This window comes from Anabrus simplex, chromosome 1, assembly GCF_040414725.1.
Source record: "Anabrus simplex isolate iqAnaSimp1 chromosome 1, ASM4041472v1, whole genome shotgun sequence".
Classification (NCBI taxonomy): domain Eukaryota; kingdom Metazoa; phylum Arthropoda; class Insecta; order Orthoptera; family Tettigoniidae; genus Anabrus; species Anabrus simplex.
This window is the reverse complement of record NC_090265.1, coordinates 124,367,778-124,390,535: the sequence shown is the minus strand read 5'-3', so window position 1 is coordinate 124,390,535 and position 22,758 is coordinate 124,367,778. Positions and strand designations below refer to the sequence as shown.

Here is a 22,758-nt window from a genome sequence, read left to right as displayed (position 1 = left end):
GTGAATAAGGTGGATGTGGCAACAATTCGTACCCCAGTTCATGAAGTTTTGCTATGGCAATAACACTTGTGTGCGGCAGGGTGTTGTCCTGATGAAAGATGACCTTTTTCCTTGCCAAACCAGGCCTTGCTTCACGTATCTTTTCCTGTAGTTGGTCTAGGAGGTTTACATAGTATTGCCCCATAATAGTTTGGACAGTAGGGAGATAATCTATAAGCAGAATGCCTTTTGCATCCCAGAAAACTGAGGCCATGACCTTTCCGGCCAAACGTACTGCCCTTGCTTTCTTTGGTGGTGGTGAATCAGCATCTTTCCACTGCTTTGACTGCTGTTTTGTCTCTGGGGTATAGTAGTGGACCCAAGTTTCATCTGTAGTCATAAACCGGCACAAAAAATCTTGTTGGTTGCACTGAAAACGGGCCAGACTTTGTTCGGACATTTCCAATCTGGTGCGTTTATTGTCCAATGTCAGGAGCCGCGGCATCCATCTTGTGGATAATTTTTTCATACCCAATTCTTCGGTTAAAATATAATATACCCGTTCAGAAGACATCCCTACAGCTTCAGCAATCTCCCGCACTTTCAGTCGACAATCCTCCATGACCATTTTATGCACTTTTGCGATAAATTCTCGGGTCGTAACACTTTTTGGCCGTCCACTACGCGGATCATCATCCAAGCTCTCCCGACCAAATTTAAACTCGCTGGTCCACTTGGCAACAGTTGAAAATGAAGGAGCAGAGTCCCCCAGTGTGTTCTGAAAGTTGGCATGAATTTCCTTTGCTTTCATACCTTTCTTTACAAAGTATTTAATCACTGCTCGAATCTCAGTTTTTTCCATTGTCACAAATCACTACGCGGGAACAATAACAAAGAGTCATCACTACCACACTCCTGCAGCTAGAGCACTGACGCGCCACATGTTCACTAGTAAAGGATGTGCGATTATTGCGTGGGAACCTCGTTGCTCTAGCACCCTTAGAGAAGGCGGGAATTTTAACTGGCTGGGGAAGGTGTACCCACGGTTCACCGGTAATGATCTTTTTTAATTAGAGAGTCTTTGTAAAATGTTATTTTTAATGATAAATGATGATCTCATAATCTATAATCTTCATATCTGTATTGATGAATTACACAATTATAAATAGGAAAGGAATTCCACCTTATCAATTTATTGTAATTATTATACTACAGTACTGGTTTTGACTCCCAGTTCTGGGTCATCCTCAGCTGAACAATACAAAGGGCACTAGGAAAGTTTTGCAATGTGAGTGAACGCTTTAGACTTCTTCAAAATAATTTCCACCACACTCAGTACACTTCTCCATACATTGAAACCAGTCACTGAACCCACTCTGCCACTTTTCTTCGGTTACATTTTCACACTCTTGATCACATGCTGCCAGAAGCTCCTCGTCGGATGCTAAACGCCGCCCTTTCAGTTTCATCATCGCTTCTGGGGAGTCACATGGAGCAAGATCAGGACTGTATGGAGGGTGATCAAGCAGTCAACCCTGATCTGGCAAGAAAATTCATTGTTAAATTAGCACGATGTACTGGAGCATTGTCGTGATACAAGAGCCAAGTGTTGAGCTGTGACCTTGGATGGAGCTGCTTGAGAGTCTGGATGACCTGATGCAGACAAGTCTCTCTGTACCACTTCGCAGTAACTGTTCTTTGTGTTTCTAGCACAACCAGAGTCTGGATGCCCTGTTTAGTGAAGAATACTGCAATCATCCTTTTCTTCACTGACCTTGACTTTCACACAGTCACAGGAGTACCCTCATCTTGAAACAGCCACACCTTGTTCTGGGATTTTGTTGGGACATTGTAATAATAAAGCCAAGTTTCTTCACCTGTAACGATGCTATTGACGTTACGCGAAGTCCCATTTCCAAAATGTTTTAGCATTTCTCGGAACCATTTCACTCCATGTGCCCTTTGTTCCTCGGAAAGTGAATGGGGCACCCAAAGGGAACAAACCTTTCTGATATGGAGATGGTCGTGTAGAATTGAATGAATACCTGGTGCAGGGATGTGGATGGTCTCTTGCTGCAACATTTTCCTCACAGCTTCAATGTTTTCCTCAGTCACTGATTCAGATGGTCGCCCAGAACGAGGATCATCTTCAACCCCAAAATTTCCCCTCTAGAACTCTTTGTACCAGCGGAAAATTGTTGTCCGATGTTTACAGTCTTTCCCCAGCACAGGAGTAATTTCCTCCAGGCAATGGTCAACAGTTAATCCTCGAGCAAAATTATAGCGCATAATTGCGCGATATTCACCTTTAGACCACACTGACATCTTAACTTGCTTTCAATCCCACTGAACAACTTGTGTGAAGGTTGCACCTTGCTGTCTTCTAGACTGGTTTTTACCTCTCTTTTCATCCCTCACCATAACAGGGGTGTCCAGCCAACCGTTTTTGCGTATTGCAAAACTTTCTTAGTGCCATTTGTACATTCACATACAGTGCATCAAGCAATGATTGATATTACTTTGTCTGGGGAATGCCATATGATAACAAATGTTTAAATATGTCCAAGTGGGGCATGTCAAATCGGGAACAGAAATGTATGCCACTATATGTAACACTGCAAGTATATGTCTATAATAACATACTTTAAACTTAAAATTGGTTTGTACAGCACTCATCTGCTTCAAACAGGACAGGTACCACCGTGTTTTAGAAAGGCAAGAACCGTTCTTATACACAAGGGAGGTGCCCCTGATGACATTGCAAACTGGAGACCAATCACAATATTTTCTGTTAGGAGAGTAATTGAGCCAGCTCTTGATAAACGCCTGAGAGAATACGTTGCTTTAAATCCACAACAACGGGGATTTATATCTTCAGTCGGTACACACATCAATACTTCTACACTCGATTTGGTTTAAAATTCCGCAAAACTGAACAAAACTGAGCTAACAGTGATTTTTTTCTAGACATCAGAAAGGCGTTTGACAATATTGGGCACCATCATTTACATGAGACCTTGAGGACATTAGGAATACCTGAGAAATTAAAGGAACTAATAGTTAATCTCCAGACAAAAATAGAAACTGTAACTGGAAAGACAGCGACCTTAAGCCTAAAAAGGGGTGTTATGCAGGGCTCACCTCTTTCTCCCTGTCTCTACAATCTAGCGACAGATCATATTTTAATACCAATATAAATGGTCTGTTATTGGACATTATAAATTTTCCAGCTAACTCATTCCTGGTTGCCAGCATTTTGCCCCCGTGTGCTAGGCTGGGCTCATCAGTTGGTACCTAGCACACCTACCAAGATGCTGGCTAGTGCATACTGTGGAGGCCACTGCGTAGGCTAATTGTAGCCACCGGCAGTGCCAATGCACTTTGAAAGACTGTCTCATTACCGAAAATTGATGTCTGCTTGGCTATCAGATGATATAGATGTTGATTCCCATAGGGAATCTGAAATATTTGTTCCGAATGAGTAAACTTTATAATGTCCAATAACGGACCATTTATATTGGTTTTATAAATTTACTCATTCGGAATAAATATTTCAGATTCCCTATGGGAATCAACATCTAGATCATATTTTAAACCAACTAACGGAAGACTCTCTCACAAGCCACTATGGATTTTCTTTAGTACCACATGTTCCACCTTTAACGACCATGGGTTTCGCTGATGACTTGGTTGTCATAGGAAGTAGTCGAACAGCAGCACTTGAGCTCTCGAAAATAGTCACAGGGAGATTTCATGAAATAGGGCTATATATCAACCCAATGAAATCTACGGCAATCTACATCGAACGCGGAAAGTTAATCGAAGACCCAGCTGAATTTAAGAGCTATGATATATTGAGTTTGCAACGTGGGGAAACAATCTGCTATCTGGGAGTTAACTTTTCTAATGAAATAATTTTTCAACCTACAAAGGAGCTTAAAAAAATTACAGAATAAAATAGAGAAATTGGTTTCTTCTCCTCTATTGCAGGCTGATCAGAAATTTAAAGTAATAAACACAGTTTTATACCCATCTCTCATATACCCATTCCAAACTCTTAAGCCAGAGAAGATTCCGAAAAAGTTCCTTGCTGATCTGAATAAGTTCCTTGCTGATACAGACATACTAATATGAAGTGCTTTAAGGAAATTCTTCAAATACCTGCAGACATTCCTAATGGAATGGTCTACACTGAGAAAAAATATAAGGGGTTGGGACTCTTCTGCGCCACTTGGGAAGCTCATCTTCAGCACGTTAACATCTGTAAGGTACTATTAAGCTCAGGTGACGAATACATCTGTGCTACGAGAAATCTGAAAGAAGAAATAACTCTCTCACTACAGTCCCTGAATGTCCCTCCATCTGACAATATGCTACATCCACGCCTAGAAATAACTGATGCCAAGAAAGCGAGAAGAGTACTGAGAGAAAGGGCATTCATTGAGTGGTGTAACTTGCAGCAGAAAGGAAGAGGTGTATGTTTGTTCAATGAATATACTCCTGCCAACACCTGGATTTGAGACCATCAAGGCTTATCATGTAGTGAATGGCGTGAAGCAATTAAGATGACAGCAAACATTTCAGCAGTTAGATCGGTACCAGGAAGATCTCAGAACGATTTCCTTCGTAGGCACTTCCTCAAGGAGATTGAAACTCTTGTGCATGTTCTGGGATCTTGTCCTCATGGTGAACTTTTAAGGAATACGCGTCATCATAACATCTGCTTTATCGTCCCCATAAGACCTATCTGTGTCGGTGCGACGTAAAGCAATTAGAAAAAACAGAAACAAAAAAAAAATCCGGTTTGCGACAACGCTGAAAGACCATGGTTTCCAGGTATTTGAAGAGGTTCATGGCTTAGCGGACAACGGAAGCCACAGAAGGATTGACATCATTGCTTTCAAGAATAAGAAGAGAGGTTACATCATCGACCCCACAATTCACTTTGAAAGCCATTAGTTGCAGCCCTCTGACGTTAACCTCGAGAAGAGGAATATTTACTTAACGACAATTCCTTACTACAGGGAGAAATACCAGATAGAGGAAATCGACATAGTAGGTCTGATGATTGGAGCAAGGGGAACGATTCCTGTTTTTCCCACTAATTTCTGGAAACAGATGTGTCTGCCAGTTACAACGTTACAGAAGATTCCCATCGTAGCCTTAAGGGGCTCGCTGATAATTCTAAGAAATCACTGTTACAATTAGGTTACCTTCAACATTTCTCAAGTATAGTATATCTATTTCTCTTCTAAAAATAAATATAAGGTATACTTTGTCACAAGGCAGCCTCTGCATCAGACGAAGTATTTCATAAAATAAAATAAACTTCAAGCTAACTTATAAGAATATGTGACTAAAAACAACATATATAAGAACACTTCATGCACATAAACGTTCGTATCTTGCGTATTGCTCAGTTCATCAGTTGACTTCTTTGAGTCTTTTGTCATGGTTGTGTATTTGGTTGATGCTTTTGAGCTTCAATAATATGATTTGCTTGTAAAAGTATCCTATTCTTTATATAAAGGATTTTCGTCTTCATATATGTGCATAGAATAAAACACTTTTTGAAATTTGAAGAAGTTTCAGGCATGTAAAAATGTATATATCCAGCTCTGCCGTGTGTTGAAACTTGTTGTTTTATGTAAAAATCAAATCATTTTGTCCTGTGACATTTATAAAATTTGAGTGGCATTAGACCCAAGGTGGTAGCTCGTTTCCCATCTGTAGCTGTGCATTGGTGTTATGATTATCTGTGGAAGATAATATTGAGTATGAGTGATATTTTATATTGGAGGAATGTCTAAGGATTGTGTGTGCTAACTTTTTTTAAATATGTACTTACTATTGTTGGCGTGGTTGAATTGCGTTTGGTATGAGTGCTCGCTGTGTGTACTGCTTCGTGTTCTTGGGCTCACACCGCCTGCTGTGAGGGGAAGGGGCAGAGGGGTCGGGAGAGTTGCTGTTGTGGGGTTAGGGGTGGAGCTAGGTGTGTCGTTCAGTGGTTCTCTGTCGGTCTATTTAAAGATCGTCTCGAGTGGCAAGAACGGTGTGTACGTTCAGAGAACTTACTACAGATAAGAATATCCCAACCCACATTCCAGACCTTTAGAGAGAGGTTACCTCCTGTGGGATTCATTAAGTGCTAATGTAAAAAGTGTAAATGTTGTCCAGATGTTAACTAAGTAGGGCCCTTAAAGGTCAGGAATGTGTGCATTGGCACTGCCGGTGGCTACAATTAGCCTACGCAGTGGCCTCCACGGTATGCACTAGCCAGCATCTTGGTAGGTGTGCTAGGTACCAACTGATGAGCCCAGCCTAGCACACGGGGGCAATATAATTATATATATAATATATAATAATAATCGTCACCATAATTTCTTCTCTCCAGCAAGCCAGGTGCGGTTGTATACGAGTCTCTTCCAGTTTATCCTGTCCATCAACAGATATTGTTCATATAAGCAGTGCCAGTTTACATCTCTGATTTCAAGGTCCTTGAAAATCTGCTTCTCTCAAACTTCACAAGGTCTTCCTCTTTGTCTATTTCCAGATACACTATGTCAATATAGGTACCAGATATATTTTATACAAGCTGATCTTGGAAATTAACAGACATGTTTCATCCTGAAGTATTTGATGTACAGCATGATAGAATGTGGAAGAGCTATCTTTATTCTTTCGCTAATCTCCTGTTGTATGGTATTGTCTGAGGACAGAAGACTACTTAAGTACTGGAAGTTGTCTACAATATCAAACTCATCTCCATTTCTTAGATGAAAAGTTGGAGAGTTTCTACTTGTCACCAAGCCAGCTGTCTTTCTTTTGCTGATTTTAAGACCTAAGGTTGTAAAAGCCTCATGCCAAAGACCTAGTTTAGCTTGTACTTCTGTTTTGCGTCTCACCCCCTACCATTAAATCATCAACAAAAGCCAGGGCATTAGTTGTTGGATCCTTTATTTCAACTACGTTTTAAACTTCATCCATTATGGTTACAAAGAGGAGTGCTGAAAGACAGCTTCCTTGCTGGACTCCACTCTTCATGTTGAATCAGCCTGACCTTCCATCCTGGATCTGGACACAACTTTTTTCATCATATAATCGTTGCACTCGTGCTATGATGTCATTGGGCACTTTATGTTTAATAAAACATTTCTGTATATGCCTGCGTGGTACATGGTCATATGCTTTCTCACTGTCCAGGGGAAAAAAAAAAAAAAAAAAAAAAAAAAAAAAAAAAAAAACCAGTTATAAATATTTTACCTTTCTCCCAATACTTCTCAAAGAGCATTCAGGTGGAAAAATATAAGTCTATAATTAATGTATGAGGTCTAAATCTATGTTGTTCCTTCTCAAGTCTAGGTTCAATGTATTTTGTAATCCTGCTCTCGAGGATAGATAATATATTTTGAGGCCATGTGACAGTAGAGTTACTGTACACCTCTGTAGTTGGTACATTTCTTCCTATCGCACATTTTTAATAATGATATAATGACTTCCTGCTTGTAGTCATAGGGTACAGTGGAACCTCAATTCTCCGTTATTTGGGGGACCATGGGGAAAAAACGTACAATACGAGAAAACTGAAAATGTGGGAACGAATTAAAACCATCAACAATTTGGCTAAACATCACATTAATTAAATATGTATAATTATAATCTTACAAACACTCCTAAAACAAACCAAGCTGCAGCCATGATCAGCGCTTGGCCTACCAAGCGACCGCTGCTCAACCCGAAGGTCTGCAGATTACGAGGTGACGCATGATCAGTGTGATGAAACCTCTCTGCCGTTAGCTCCCCAATTAACGATAATCACGTAGGCTGAGTGGGCACAAAACCAGCCCTCATATCCAGGTAAAAATGCCTGACGTGGCTGTGAATCAAACCCGGTGCCGCTGGGTGAGAAGCAGACAAGCTAGACCACGCGACCGGCTTCAAACATTAATTAACACGAGTTAAAAATCTTAATACTGTACATTTTACTGGTGAAACTTCGTCAGTTTCCCGTGAAAACTTCCTTCATTTCGGCAACTTTGGTTAGCCAAGCTTATTGAATAATCGAATAAATAATGCCAAGCCAAACAAAATTTGATCATGGGTAGTAGTGGTATCCGATCATATAAAAATACTAGATTTGTGTTTTCTCTAATCTAATAAACTACAGTACATCAGATACAAAAGCACCCAACATGATGACAAATCCCTTCTTTTTTTTTTAAATCTTTCGTTGTAATTTGGTCGCCAGTATAGTGTTTGTAGTAAGTTTCTGGAAATCTTGTATCGCGTAATTTAGGCCTGCATCAACTTTTAAAGGTTACGTGGAACTCAAGAATATGGTTGTGGATGTAAGTATCGATTCTCAAAAGTTCTCCAATGGATTATATATATTCAGTTCTACCCATAACTAACCACAAAGAGAATGGAAAGAGAGAAAAGAGTCATCAAAACTCCAGAAATTTTGGTTTATTTTTGACCTAGAGCTCAGCTGGAAAGAGCGCTTGCTGCACAAGCCAGTGGGAAATTATACAAACTTTTTAAATGTTACACATGCGCAGATAAAACTACTACTGTTTTTATAAGGACATTTTAACATAAAAGCATAAATGTAAAAATCCCCATATTATATTAGACCCAAAACAGTAATGGCTTCATATATGTAAGGTGCAACATCTCTTCTGGGCTCGAGAACATGATAGTATCCGATCATATAAAAATACTAGATTTGTGTTAGGAAGGAGCATTTCGATTCCTGTCTGAAAGTGTGGCCTGTAGGAAGTGCCAAAAACGTGTTTGGCAATACAATTGAAAAATTCGAAAATAAACATTTAACCCTGGCTATAATGAAGATGTTTTACAATATGAACATATGACAAAACTCATTCCATCTTTAAGTAGAGTTGTGGAAATGTTCTCTGCCTCCTTCCAGTTATTATGGCTACTCTTTGCTTTATGTTTTCTGAGGATTCCCTAAATACCAGCTGAATGCGATGCTAAGATGATCCCTTATGCAAGTTCACCGCCGATCGCTTTCCCAGAACTGTACCGGTACTTGCTCTAATTATCGCAATGACGGGATGTTAACATCAAGATCCATAGGTATTTCATAGCCGTCCTTTTGTGAGATACTTTTTCTTGAAAAACACTTGATCGGAGGATTTAGCGTTAGTGGGACTGAAATTTCTGGGAGGTTGATCCGGTAAATAGCTTCAAGGAACGGGTAATGCAGGATTTTTACAACAGGATTTAATTAGGATGTTCATGGGACTACATAATTTGAACAATTGATTGAGGAAAGCTTAGTTTCCGGGAACAGATAATTAAGGTTCCTTTGTATTACGTTCTCTTTTCAAATTTTGTTCAGTACTGCGTACAGCTACTGTTGTCCAACCTCTCAGAGTGTTTTGATTATCTCAAAACTAAATTTATCTGATCCAGTTGAGTTGTTTTTTCAGTTAAGATATAGCTGTCTCCACTTCCAACCATGTCAAGCTATTGGTATTTGTGCTGCTGAAATGAAAAGGTTCATCACAATTCTGTAAAGTTTCAATGTGCCTTTGGAACTCCTTTAATATTTTGGTCTTATCTCTAGTCACTTCACCATTAGGAAGTTCTACAATTGGATAGATTCATTTCCAGTTTTCTACTCTTAATGGTTCTGTGTAAGAGTTTATTCCAATTCTGTGTTATTTTGCATTTCTGCTTTTCAGCTACAACTAACTATTTGACATGTAATTCTCTCTCTCTGTAAAGTGACAACTTCTCTGTTACATGATGATCTCCCCATATTGCTGATACATAGCTCTACTTGCACAGTTTGTCATTGATTGCCTTTTTTAAAATATATTCCACCAGGCAGCTTCTTTAGGTTTTAAAATTTGGCTCTGTCGTGTACCTACTTTTTCTTTTGTACCTGTCGCAACCTTCTTTAGATTGTCCCATTTTTCATCTACCAATTTCAGTTCTTCTCTTGACAAAAATTTGCGTAGACCTTTCCTAAATTCTTCCTTTACACTTTGTTACTTCTTGACTAAATGAAACAAGAAATGGATACTTTGTAATTTGAATAAAATATAAATGATGAAATTGGGCACCACCTGCAAAAGATTTACAGGAATATTTGACACTGTATAGCATGAATGAACTCCTTCTCCCAATTATAAGCTGCCTGCTTCCTTCAACAAGTCAGTGCTTGATCCGTATCCACTCCTTTGTTTACATGGCCTGCCTGCTTCCTCCAGCAAGTCAGTGCTTGTTCTAAATCAGACATAGAGATTTACTTCTCTACTTGAGGTCCTCAGTTTACTTAAAGAAATCATATTATGACAAGCTGATCATAACCATAATTTTCATTATTGTATGTGTTACCGTGTTTTGGTGGATCGCAGAGAGGTGAAAGAAGGTGAGGGCTTGAATGGGTCTAACTACGATATAAAAATTGGATTAAACTTTAAATAAAGGTTATATTTCTTTTAAAAAATCAAACTTCGTGAAATTACAATAACAAATTTGGGGATTAAAACTGAGCATCTAGAGTAGGAAATTTAACAATTTTGGGCTTCAAGCCCCAAAGTTACAAGTTTTGAGCTACAGGATCCAGTTTACACAATTTACAAAATCTCAGTGTTTAGACAAGGACAGGAATATCCCAATGTAAGGCACCCTTCAATATTACAGTAAATTTAGGAAAGAGCTTACATGCTCTCCAACTTTAACAAATTTCTTCCAGCCCGCGTCAGGCAACATTACAAAACCTTACAATCTCTGGCCTCTCGAGGTGCAATTTACCCTTAAAAAAGTTAGTACACAGGGGTATCTATTACCCAACCTACTGGGCCTTTGTGGAAAAAGAACAGGTTAAATAAATGGCCCGAACACAAACTGAATGGAGGCGAACACTTGCGCTCCTAAATAATGAAGTATTAAAATCCTAACAGGGCTCTCGGCCCGATAATACAGGGGCTAATCCCAAGCTACTGAGGTGACTTGAGTGAAAGTCAATTTAATACATTACAGGAAGGAAAACAGTTACAAAATCGTAGTCACCTCAAACCAAGTCGAAGGGGAACTCGAGAGGGTAAACGCACTCTCTACCCCCGATTTACAGTTAAAGACTTTATGAAATTTTACATTAGTCGAACAAAATTTACATTTTAGAAAAGTTTGTTTACATAGTTAGGAATTCGGACCTTCCCCTTGGATAAATTTGCGGAGACAGCTAGAAAGATATAATATTGGTGGCCATTACTGGCTGATGTTCTGCTGCCTCCTGTCTTAACACACACACTCAGAAAGATGACGATCAATTGGACAAGGTAGCCAGCAAAGCCTCCGCTTATATACCCGTGGGGATGGTTCTAGAGGGTTCTGGACTAATCCGGACACACCCTCTCAATTTTATTGGCAAATTCAAAATTTACAAACAAGAAGCCTGTGATAGGCTAAGAAATAATTACAGAAAATTCCTATTGGCCAGATTCAAAACTGGCAGAATGAGAAAGAAGTGTTGCAAACTTTGAAATATATACAAAAAGCAAATGAAGGTTAAGTTACTTGAGAAAACTCATAAACACAAAATTTCTTTCAATAACAACTTCTATTACCTTGCACCAGAGTGCATGACCACAGTTTTTGGTAGTGACATCTATGGAGAAATGCCCAAATTTCTTAATGTACAGCAAAAACAAACCAAATAAATCCAATCAGTTTAGGAAACTTAGAACTGACAAACTTCTCAATTATGTAGTAGTGACATCTTCTGATTAATGTCCCAACTTCCTGCCGTAGCAGTTTCACGTTTGTTAGATAGATAAAGTTCATTAAGGCGCTTCTTTTGAATGTGTGGAGTTGGGGTTTACCTCCCGGTACAGTATGTATTTCAATGTTATAATTATTCCTACAACATTGTCTTTGGTATACATATGTTTTAGTCATCACATAACTTAGCCTGTTTAATTTTTATTTGTGTCTTTGCTAATATGTTTTAGTTGTCACATAATCTGTTTAATTTTTATTTGGGGAAAGATGGCCACTAAGTGGCTGAAACTAGTCCCAAGACTGATGTAATATCATTTACTTGATATATTGTATTGAAAAGGTGGACTCTCTTGTCAATTTATTTCTTACATCCTTCTCCCAAAGTGATGGTTTATGTGATACATTGTATTGAAAAGGTGGACGGACCCTCCTGTCAATTTATTTCTTATATCCTTCTCCCAAAGCGATGGTCATCAGGCTGATGAGGCTCCAAACTTGCTTCATTACCTTACCTGCTACTATTTAACTGTGAAAATAAATTTGGGTAGCATGCCAGGTTTTCCCTTACTCCATCAGTAAAAGATTAATCATAAGTGTCACTATATGAATTTACTTCCGAAACAAAAATAAAACAAAACAAACCCCAACAATAATGACCACATGACAAGACCAACTTGTTTCGCTGCTTACATCGCCGAAATTTGCGGGACAAAACTTAAAGAAGTTTTTAAAGTAATACAGTGTTGATGAGTTGAGTTGAACTTCATAACTCACGAGGACATTACCAAAGAAGGAATGTAATTTCAACAGGAATTTTATATCACAGTTTATATCACAGTTTGTGTTGTGTGTATAGTTTTAAAGTTTATTATATTGTAGCTGAGGATGGTCCAATAGTGGATTGAAACTAGTCCCACTTTTAATGAGGTAGAATAAAAATTCAATCATATTTGTGCAGTGTTTATTAGGTGGCGAGTCCTAATAAAGTTCTAGTTACTGAAAATGTCGTTTAGTGGTCGTAAAAGTGTATGTTTTAAGATTAGTTACATTATATTTCCTTTCTCCTTCAGATGATTTAAAGGTCAGTATAATAATAATTATTATTATTTATTTATCGTATGATGTACACAGAAAGATTATATAAATAAGTATGCAATATATACACAATATATACAAACAGAAGCCTATAGTTCCAAATCAAGCCCTTTGATCCATTTTAGGGCCTCCTCAGTTGCGTTATGAATGTCCTCCAAAGGACCTTGAAATGCTCTCTGTGGACACTCGACAATTACATGGTGGATGGTCTGTGAGGTAGCTCCACAATCACACCCAGGAGACTTCTGCCAGCCCCATTTATAAAGAGTATAGCCGCATCTTCCTTGATTGACTCTAATCCTGTTTAGAGTCCTCCATTGACGTCTGGGTAGATGGAATCCGGGAGGTTGAACATGAGGTAGGGTCACAAGATGTTGATTGGGAACAGAAGACTGTTGCCATTGATGTAACCAGGCGTTCGTGATGGAGAACCCAGATTCTTCCAGTGTAAGTGCAGCGCGCCAGGATGGAGATCTAGACTTAAGTCGTGGAGAGGCAAATTGATTAATATCTTGATGAACGGGGAGGTTGGAGTCCTGGCTGATCTTCTTCCACAATTTTAGAAGAGCTTCAGACCTTCTTAAGCAAGGCGGTGGAATATTGCTGAGTGTAGGCAGCCAGGCCACGTTTGTAGAGCGAATGCAACCAGTTATAATGCGCATTGCTTGATTTAGTTGAGCATCAATCTTCGCAGTATGAGCACTGTTCAGCCAAGTTGAAGCGCAGTATTCGGCAACTGAATAGCAAAGGGCTAGAGCAGTAGATCTCAACACTTGGTTGTTTGCGCCCCAAGAGGTGCCGGCTAATTTTTGAAGGATATTATTCCGACTTTTAATCTTGGCGGCTGTGTTGTTAATATGATGTTTATATGTTAGGGATCTGTCTAATGTGACTCCTAAATATTTTGGGAAGGGACAATGCTGTAAGGATTGATTTCTGATTGTTATTGAAGGCTTGTAGTTGGCAAATTTATTTCTGAGATGGAACACAGATACAACAGTCTTTTGGAGGTTTGGACGAAGACACCATTTTTGGAAATATGTGTCTAGCTTTCTTAGATCTGCTGTAAGTATTTGTTCAGCTTCTGGAAAACTTGGTGTTTGACTAACCAGTAGTATATCATCTGCGTAAATAAATTTCCTAGACTTAGTTGCTGGTAAGTCAGCAGTATAGAGGTTGAAAAGTAAGGGTGCCAGAACAGATCCTTGTGGAAGTCCATCATTCAGTTTGTAGAATTTGCTTACTGCATCATCCGAGAAGATCTGAAAGTTTCTGTTGCTAATCATATTGCCAATGAGATTTGTAAGCTTGACACAGGGGATGGCAGAGATAAGTTTTAGCAGAAGCCCTTCTCGCCAAACAGTATCATAGGCTGCTGATAAGTCTAAGAAGACAGCCATACTAATCTTCCGATTCTCAAATCCATTTTCAATATGAGAAGTCAAAGCAAAAATTTGGTCATCGCAATTTCTTCCAGGTCTGAAGCCAGCTTGTTCTGTGGGAAGGAGATTATTGATGGTTTCTGAAATCCTATTGTATATTAGTCTTTCCAGGAGCTTTAGAGTAACACTTAGCAGTGCAATGGGTCTGTAGCTTTCCACTCTCAGAGGGTCCTTTTTGGGTTTCAAGATCGATATTACTTTGGTCTTCTTGAATAATGAAGGAAGGTTACCTGTCTCCAAAATATTGGAGAAGAATTTGGTGAGCCAAGTGATTGTTGCAGGTCCAAGATGTTGTAGGAATTCTGGGTAGATGCCGTCTATACCGGCTGCTTTCCCGGATTTTATGTTCTTGATGCCTTCTAGGGTTTCCTCTCTTGAGAAAGGGCAAGAGAATTGGGATGATTGTTGTTTTGCTAATTGCTTTTTATGTTTCAGTGCTGATCAGATTTCCCTTACAACTTGTTTATCTCTATTGATCTTTGAGATAGAGATCATGTGTTTGGCTAGATCGTTTATGTTAACACTCAGCTTCTGTCCACCAGCTGGCTTTGATGAGTCAAGCTTTCTAATGAGAGACCACGCCTTTCTACTTGAGTGGGTAAAATCAAGAGATGACACAGTGTCGATCCAGATTTGTTTTCTATTGTCATTCAGTGATTGAATAAGTTTTGTGGCTGTTTCTGCGTTGCTTCACGTCCGTAGGTGAAACCTTAAATTACCCTACACGTGTCCCCCGGGTGGTGCTAAGAAAGCAACGGCGAAGAGATGCGATCGAACTGTCTGAAAAGACCTCTCGGTCATAATGCACAGAGTATAATAATAATAATAATAATAATAATATTATCATTTAGACTTTCACGGCCCGTGTAACTATTCATGAGTTGTATTTTTGGGCTTATGCCATGTAAATAATTATAAACACACTCAACGTTTCAAAAGGAACCTTGCCTTTCTTCATCAGAAGACAAAAGAGAAAAGAAACGACGTATTGATGGTTGCTAGGAGAAAGCAACAAGGAAGCTTCAAATGGTGCCCAAAGATGTAAAGGGGACGCCATTTTAGCCCAATGCTAGAGACAATGAATAGTAACAGCAAAGCATTACTCTCTAATGGTTCTGATTATAGGTAGCCATGATTCACTGAGGTTGTAACCTGTATCGCGGTTGAAATTATCTGGATGTTTACGTATTTCAACCGCCTCCCTGATAATTCTTGGGCGATATTGCTTTATACGGGCAAGAACATCCACTTCTTGGAACAAGACATCATGACCAGGTGTTAGGGCATGATCAGCAACAGCTGATTTATCCGGTTGGTTGAGTCTGATACATCTGGTATGTTCTTTGATGCGAGTACACACCGTTCTCGAAGTCTGCCCAATATAAACCTTGCCACAAGTACAGGGAACTCTGTAGATACCAGGTTGTTGTAATTTAGGCAAACTATCCTTAGTTGGTCGCAGGAGTTGCCTAATCTTAACTGATGTTCCAAAAACAGTTCGTTCATGGTACCTATGTAAGATTTTAGCAATACGATCCGTTGTGTTATGTATGTAAGGTAGGTAAGCAGTTCCTTTTACATCTTTTTTCTTAACAGATTTCAGAACCGTTGAGATCAAAGCTCTGCTGTAACCGTTGTTCTCAAGGTGTTAATTTCCTCTTGTAGATCTGATGCTTCACAAATCCTCCTGGCCCTGGTAATCGGAGTTGTAAGGATACCATGTTTCTGGGCAGGGTGATGGTGAGAATCTGCATGGAGATATCTATTGGTGTGTGTAGGCTTACGATACACGCTGTGTCCTAAAGATCCATCCTCTTTCTTGGTTGACGAGAACATCTAAAAATGGTATCTTGCCGTCAGATTCCATTTCCAAGGTGAAACAAATGGAAGGGTGCTGGCGATGAAGGTGATCCAGAAAGTGACCAAGATTGTCTTCACCTTCTGTCCATACAACGAACGTATCGTCCACAAATCGCCACCAGATCTTCGGTTTGCAAGGTGCCGATGACAGAGCTTTTTCTTCGAAGTTTTCCATGAAGAAATTGGCCACAACAGGAGAGAGAGGACTTCCCATGGCCACACCATCTGTCTGTTCATAATATTTCCCATTCCATAGAAAGTAGGAGGAGGTCATGCAGTGATAGAAAAGCCTTGCGATCTCTTCAGTGAAAATATCATTGAGAGACATAACACCAACAGGTACTCTCGTAAACAGAGACACCACGTCGAAACTCACCAAGATATCGCCTGGCTGAAGTGATGTCGTTTTTAACTTCTCAATGAAGTGTGTGGAGTCCTTAATATATGAAGGGGTGTTACCCAGGTGTGGTTGAAGAAGACTACCTAAATATTTCGAAAGGGCATATGTCGGGGAACCAATCGTACTGACAATAGGCCTAAGAGGAACACCCTCCTTATGTATTTTGGGAAGCCCATACAGTCTCGGAGGAATAGCATACGTCGTTTCTTTTCTCTTTTGTCTCCTGATGAAGAAAGGCAAGGTTCCTTTTGAAACGTTGAGTGTGTTTATAATTATTTACATGGCATAAGCCCAAAAATACAACTCATGACTAATAGGGGAAGTCTTCTGTAGATATACAGGACAAGTGTGAATAAGACGTAGTCAAATAAGCACTCGCGGATCAACTGAGGAAACTAGAACTGTGGTCAACGGCTTCGATGGCAGAAGAGGACATGTGTCTCAATGGCTGAGAGGGCGGAAGAACCAAAAATAAAATCCACCTCGCGTCTGACTCGGATCGAGCAGTGAAGTGGTCAGCGTCTGTTTACCTAGTAGGTACGGCTGTATAGTTATGTTCCAGGAACTAGCAATCCCTGGTCCTAATTTCCCAGTGGAAACACTGGATCAATCTTTGATTACAAGCTATGATGATTCGTGAGAGTAAAATCAGCATTACCCCAGGTGGTAACCAATCCACCCGTCATGAGACGGCTACTGGGTATTCGGATTCTGGGGAACCCAGGCAATCACGAACACAGAGAAAGTCGGAGTTCTCTGGCAAACTAACATCCAAAACCTTCACATACATTGGCATGTTCAATGTAAATACCTTAATCCAACCTGGTAAATTGCACAATCCTGCAACAGAACTAGATCAACAGAAAATTCAGATACTTGCCCTGCAGGAAACGAGATTCACTGACGAGGAAACAGCTGATTATGGAAACTACCGTATCTTCAAGAGTAAAACGGAGCGGAGAGTTGGTAAGGGAACTCCCTTACTAGGAATGGCCTTCATGGTACATAAAAGTATTGTAGACTCAATAAAAGAAGTTACTCCCATAAGTAACCGGCTCATGACAATGCGAATCCAGTGTGCTAACAAGAAATATACAATAGTGAATGTACATGCACCCACTAACGCGGACAATAAAAAAGAACCAGAAAAAACTGATGCATTCTGGGCTAAACTTCAGAAAATCATGACGAAGATTCCAAAAGAGGATACAAAAATTTTGCTGGGCGACTTTAACGCACAAATTGATAAAGAAAAAGAACACCAGAAAACTGTTGGCAAATTCCCTGCTCACAAATTCACTAACAAAAACGGGTTGAGACTCGTTGAACTGTGTCAACAAAACAATCTTAAAATCATGTCAACTTCTCTGAGAAAATCTCCACGGAAACAGAAGACCTGGAGGTCTCCCGTTCCAGGGATCGGTGAATTTCAAATCGATCACATTGCCATCTCTCATCCCATGCAGAGAGAGGTACACGATGTACAGGTACGCCGAGGAGCAAACGTCGATTCCGATCACTACCTAGTGAGAATAAAGGTAAAATTCACCCCGAAGAAAATTCATCATAAGAGGTCACAAATACCGAAGTTTGATACGACAAAGATTGGAAATACTAATCTGCAAGAAGTGTGGGAAAGGGAACATGCAGGCACCTGGGAGAAATTCCGCAACAAAATCATCCAGAAAGCTCGAGAGCAAATTCCCCTGAAAAAGAATACTAAACACCCTTGGTGGAATTCTGAATGTGAACGTGCCTTGAAAGAACGAAAAGCATTCCAGAAATACAATAGCAAGAAATTACCAGAAAACCAAACATATTTCAATGAAACTAGAAAACGAGTAGCCAAAATCATCAGGCAGGTCAAGAGAAAACACCTGAAGCAACAACTGGACTCGATTGAAGACAACTTTCGTAACTACAATGTACGAGATTTCTACAGGGAATTCGGAGGACAAGTCCGTGGGTACGCTCCTCAAAACCTGGCTTTCAAAAGATCAGATGGAAAACTTGCACTCAGTAATCAGGATAATTGTCAAGAATTAGCACTTTACTTCGCTGATCTCCTCAACTGTCCAGAGCCCCTCACAAGATTCCCTCAAGAACCCCCAAGGCACAATTTCCCAGAATCTCCACCACCGACAGAGGAAGAAATCCGCGGCCACATCCTCAAACTTAAAAACAATAGGACCTCCGGAGAAGATGGCATCATTGCGGAACTTCTGAAAAATCTTGGACCTAACTCCCTCAAGGAGCTCACTCAAATCATTACAGATATCTGGCAATCGGAGGAATTACCTCAGGACTGGAAGTGCGCCCTCATCCACCCATTACACAAAAAGGGAGATAAGACTGACGTAAACAATTACAGGGGCATTTCTCTTCTCCAAGTGACTTACAAAATTCTTTCAGCTTGCCTTTTGAAGAGAACGCAAGAACAACTTGAACAAAGTATTGGCGAATATCAAGCAGGCTTCCGCCCTGGTCGCTCGTGTGCAGAACAAATATTCAACTTGAAGACAACACTTAAATACAAAACACTTAGGAACAAACCGGTCATCTGCATTTTTGTTGACTTCAGGAAAGCGTACGACTCGGTTGATCGACAGTCTCTCTTCGTTGTTCTTGAGGAACTGGGGCTTGATTCCAAGACCCTCAACCTCATCAAGGCAACACTCACTGACACTATCTCCAAAGTTAAATTCATGGGGGAGATCTCTGAACCATTCCCGATTAAAACTGGCGTCCGACAAGGTGACGGCTTATCTCCGCTTCTTTTCAACCTCGTCCTAGACAGTCATCCGTGAGTGGGAAAAGGTATTGAAAGACATGGGGTACTGGCGCCCCATACGACTAGGACGACCCAAAGACGGTATTGAGATATCATGCCTCGCTTTTGCAGATGACCTGGCCATACTTACAGATGATGTATTCACAGCCGTTAAACAAATTGAAACCCTTAGCGAATGTGCTGGAAAGGTTGGCCTACAAATTTCCTTTGAAAAGACCAAGTTCTTCTGCTCAAAATTTGACATCCAAAATTTGAACACGACACATGGGCAAATCAACAGAGTACCACACTTCAAGTACTTGGGAGAAATACTTGAACCAACGGGAGGCGAGAAGGCTGCCCAGAAAATTCGCCTACAAAAATTTCGGAAAGCCTACGGTAGGGTTCACAACATATACAATAAAAAGTGCTTGTCCCGCCATGCAAAGATCAGACACTATAATACAGTAATAAAGCCCGAAGTCTTATATGCCAGCGAGACCCTTACACTAAACGGGAAAGGTGACCTAGAAAACATTTTAAAAGAAGAAAGAAGAATCCTGAGGAAAATTCTCGGCCCCCGAAAAACAGAAGATGGATATAGACTGAGGTCACGCAAAGAGACAGAAGAGCATTCCAACATTCCAGCAGACATCCGCAAAAGACGTCTGAAATTCTATGGGCACGTCCACAGATTGCCGGCAAGTAGACTGACACACAAGATTCTGACTTACATAGAACATCTAAAAAATATTCCATGGGTACTAGAAGTGAAGAAGGATCTGGAAAAAGCCCAGATAAACCCAAATGACACCGCGGACAGAAACCTTTATAGGAAAAATATGAATGGATGGAAAGTGCAACCAGAGAACGAAGTGAAAAAGAAGACTGGAGCAAAGTGGACAGAAGAACGAAAAAGGATCCACGGAGAAAGAATGAGAGCTGTTTGGCAACTCAGAAAACAGAATCGTTAGAGCTTTGCGTGATCCATTGGGTCCATACGCACATAATAATAATAATAATAATAATAATAATAATAATAATAATAATAATAATAATAATAATAATAATGTTGTGTGGCCTCAGGAGAAGCCTGGTGCAAGTCTTTTGATTTTGACTCCTGTAGGCAACCTGCGCATCGTGATAAGGATGAAATGATGATGAAGACGGCACATACACCCAGTCACTGTGTCAGGGGAATTAACCAATTATGGTTAAAATTCCCAACCCCGCTGGGAATTGAACCCGGGACCCCTGTGACCAAAGACCAGAACGCTAACCATTTAGCCATGGCGTCTGACGTGAAATCAGTATAGTAATACTATAACATAGTATTCTGACCATGCATAGTTGGATGTCCAAGAAACTACCCTTTCATACTCTGAAATAAAATCAGTGAATATATATTTTGATAAAAGAAAGGAAACTCCATAGCTGTTACAATAAAGCATGTGAATCATGACAACTAATTAACAGATCTGTGCATTGTAAAGAGAGTTTACTCACACAGTCAACAGTCAACCAAGTTTTAACTAATGAAAATATCCATCATAGCCTTGTTGGGATTAGACACTTTTCACGCAGTTCAAGTTTTGATGTACCTCAGCAACATTCAATTTTGAGAGTAAATATCACTAATATAATCTGTTATTGTCAGATTAAGAATTGACAAGATATTTTGGGTTTTCTTGATTTGATTCTCATTTATTCGGTTTTTAACGTAAATAAATAAATAAATAAATAAATAAATAAATAAATAAATTTATTTTGGGATATTTTCATTGCATTGTTAGTGAATGTCAGCTTGCCAAAATCACTATACAATTTGACTTGTACATTCTCTGTTTCCTGTTTTGAAACCAGTGTTGTAATTTCTTAGTTCAGATTGTGATCTCTGTTGTGATTAATATTAATTCATTTGAAAAGCTGAATTAATACTCATAAAGCATTAACATGTAATTGATCTTCATGTTGCAGATTTATGGAGCAGCACCCTGAAATGGACTTCTCTAAGTGCAAGTTCAACTGAGAAGCCTGTGTCTCTTTAGTGCAAGTTCAGCTGAGGAGCCTGTGTGAACTTCTATGGTAATTTCCATCTCAAAGCTACCAGCAATTACACCACTTGTGATATTAATACCACAAAACAATATTTGCCAGAAATAGTGTACATATGTTGCTGAGAACTTCACCATCCAGTTAGTGGGAGCAGATTGCTGCATATTCCATATTGTGACCTTTGGTTACAGTACCATATTGAATATATTATCACTATTTACAGAATCTTTTAAATATACAACATGGACAAAACACGCTAAATATGGATCTGTTGTGCACTGGAAGTGATGCTATCCATTTCCGTCGCTAACCAAAGTATTGTAGGTTTAAGAACTGAAAAATGTGCTGTGGAATTTGACATTTCAGGTTTTATCAGTTTTGAAATATATCTTACTGCTGAGATCAGAATTCACTTAGTTCGTGCAGTACATGCTAAATTAGAACTTGTTATTTTTGTGGCAGCCTATTCGGATCTGGATGAAGTGCTAATTAATTTGATCCAGTATTTTTGAACCTAAGGCGCAGGCAAATCTTAGGTCTTCTTGTGAGTGAGAGCTATGTGGAATCTTGCTGTTAATAGGAAGTGTGTAGACAGTTGTACAGTGAGGCATTGTTGATTCGTAATAAAACAGAACATTAAAAGTGTTTTGAGTTATGTGCTTCTGGTTTAAGTGGACTGTATATTTGTTCCTAGTTTTTGTGGATTATGAAATAAATATAATTTACATTTGTGGATTATACTCTTCTACAGTTGTCAAATAAATGACATATCAAGGAGTTACAAAAATGTACCTGCTATGAAAAATGCAATCTTGGCTAAAGGAACTCAATTGGATCTGATCCCTTGACGCCGACCTCCGTACATCGTATAGATCTCCTTTTTCTTTTCCCACATGCTGCTGAACTCTATGTGTGGTATATATCCCTGTAGGCCTAACTTAATTTTGTTCTAGCTTGTAAAATTTTGAAGTTGTAGAGATGAAGATCTCTGCCTTTCTTGTACGTATGAATCAGCCCAAATCTGTGTGTCTGTTTATTTTTTGTAAAGAGTTTGAAATAGTCCGCCTCTTTCCGCTTTGGAGCATATGGACTTACATTGCTACTGCGTTCTAGCAGATGTATATGAAACTGCACCATGTTTCTTTATGCAGATTGATATTATAAATCACCATCTTTTCACTGATATGCAGGCTATCATCTGGTGAGGATTCCTATAATTCTTTTGACGCTTTGAAACCTCTTACAACTCGTAATTACTCGGTTTGCTGTTGCTTTGAAGTACGATATTCTGTGACACAGAATCATGGCGTGGTGCAGTTTGAATGAAAGAGAGTACAGTAATTAAGTTTTAATAAATCGGGCAATATCGGCAGTGTACCAGGCTGAACTGATCAAAGTGA

The 22,758-nt window shown here is 39.5% G+C and overlaps 1 protein-coding gene across 1 annotated transcript in view; it reads left to right on the top strand.

Annotated features, from left to right (window-relative positions):
* The window catches only part of nudC (nuclear distribution C, dynein complex regulator), a 332,523-nt gene extending 310,430 nt beyond the window's left edge, over positions 1–22,093 (top strand). Inside the window, exon 7 of the mRNA XM_067156732.2 lies at positions 21,281–22,093. Coding sequence (XP_067012833.1) covers positions 21,281–21,332 — 52 coding nt within the window. The 3' untranslated portion in view covers positions 21,333–22,093. The remainder of the gene's footprint in view (positions 1–21,280) is intronic.
* Positions 22,094–22,758: the final 665 nt, after the last annotated feature.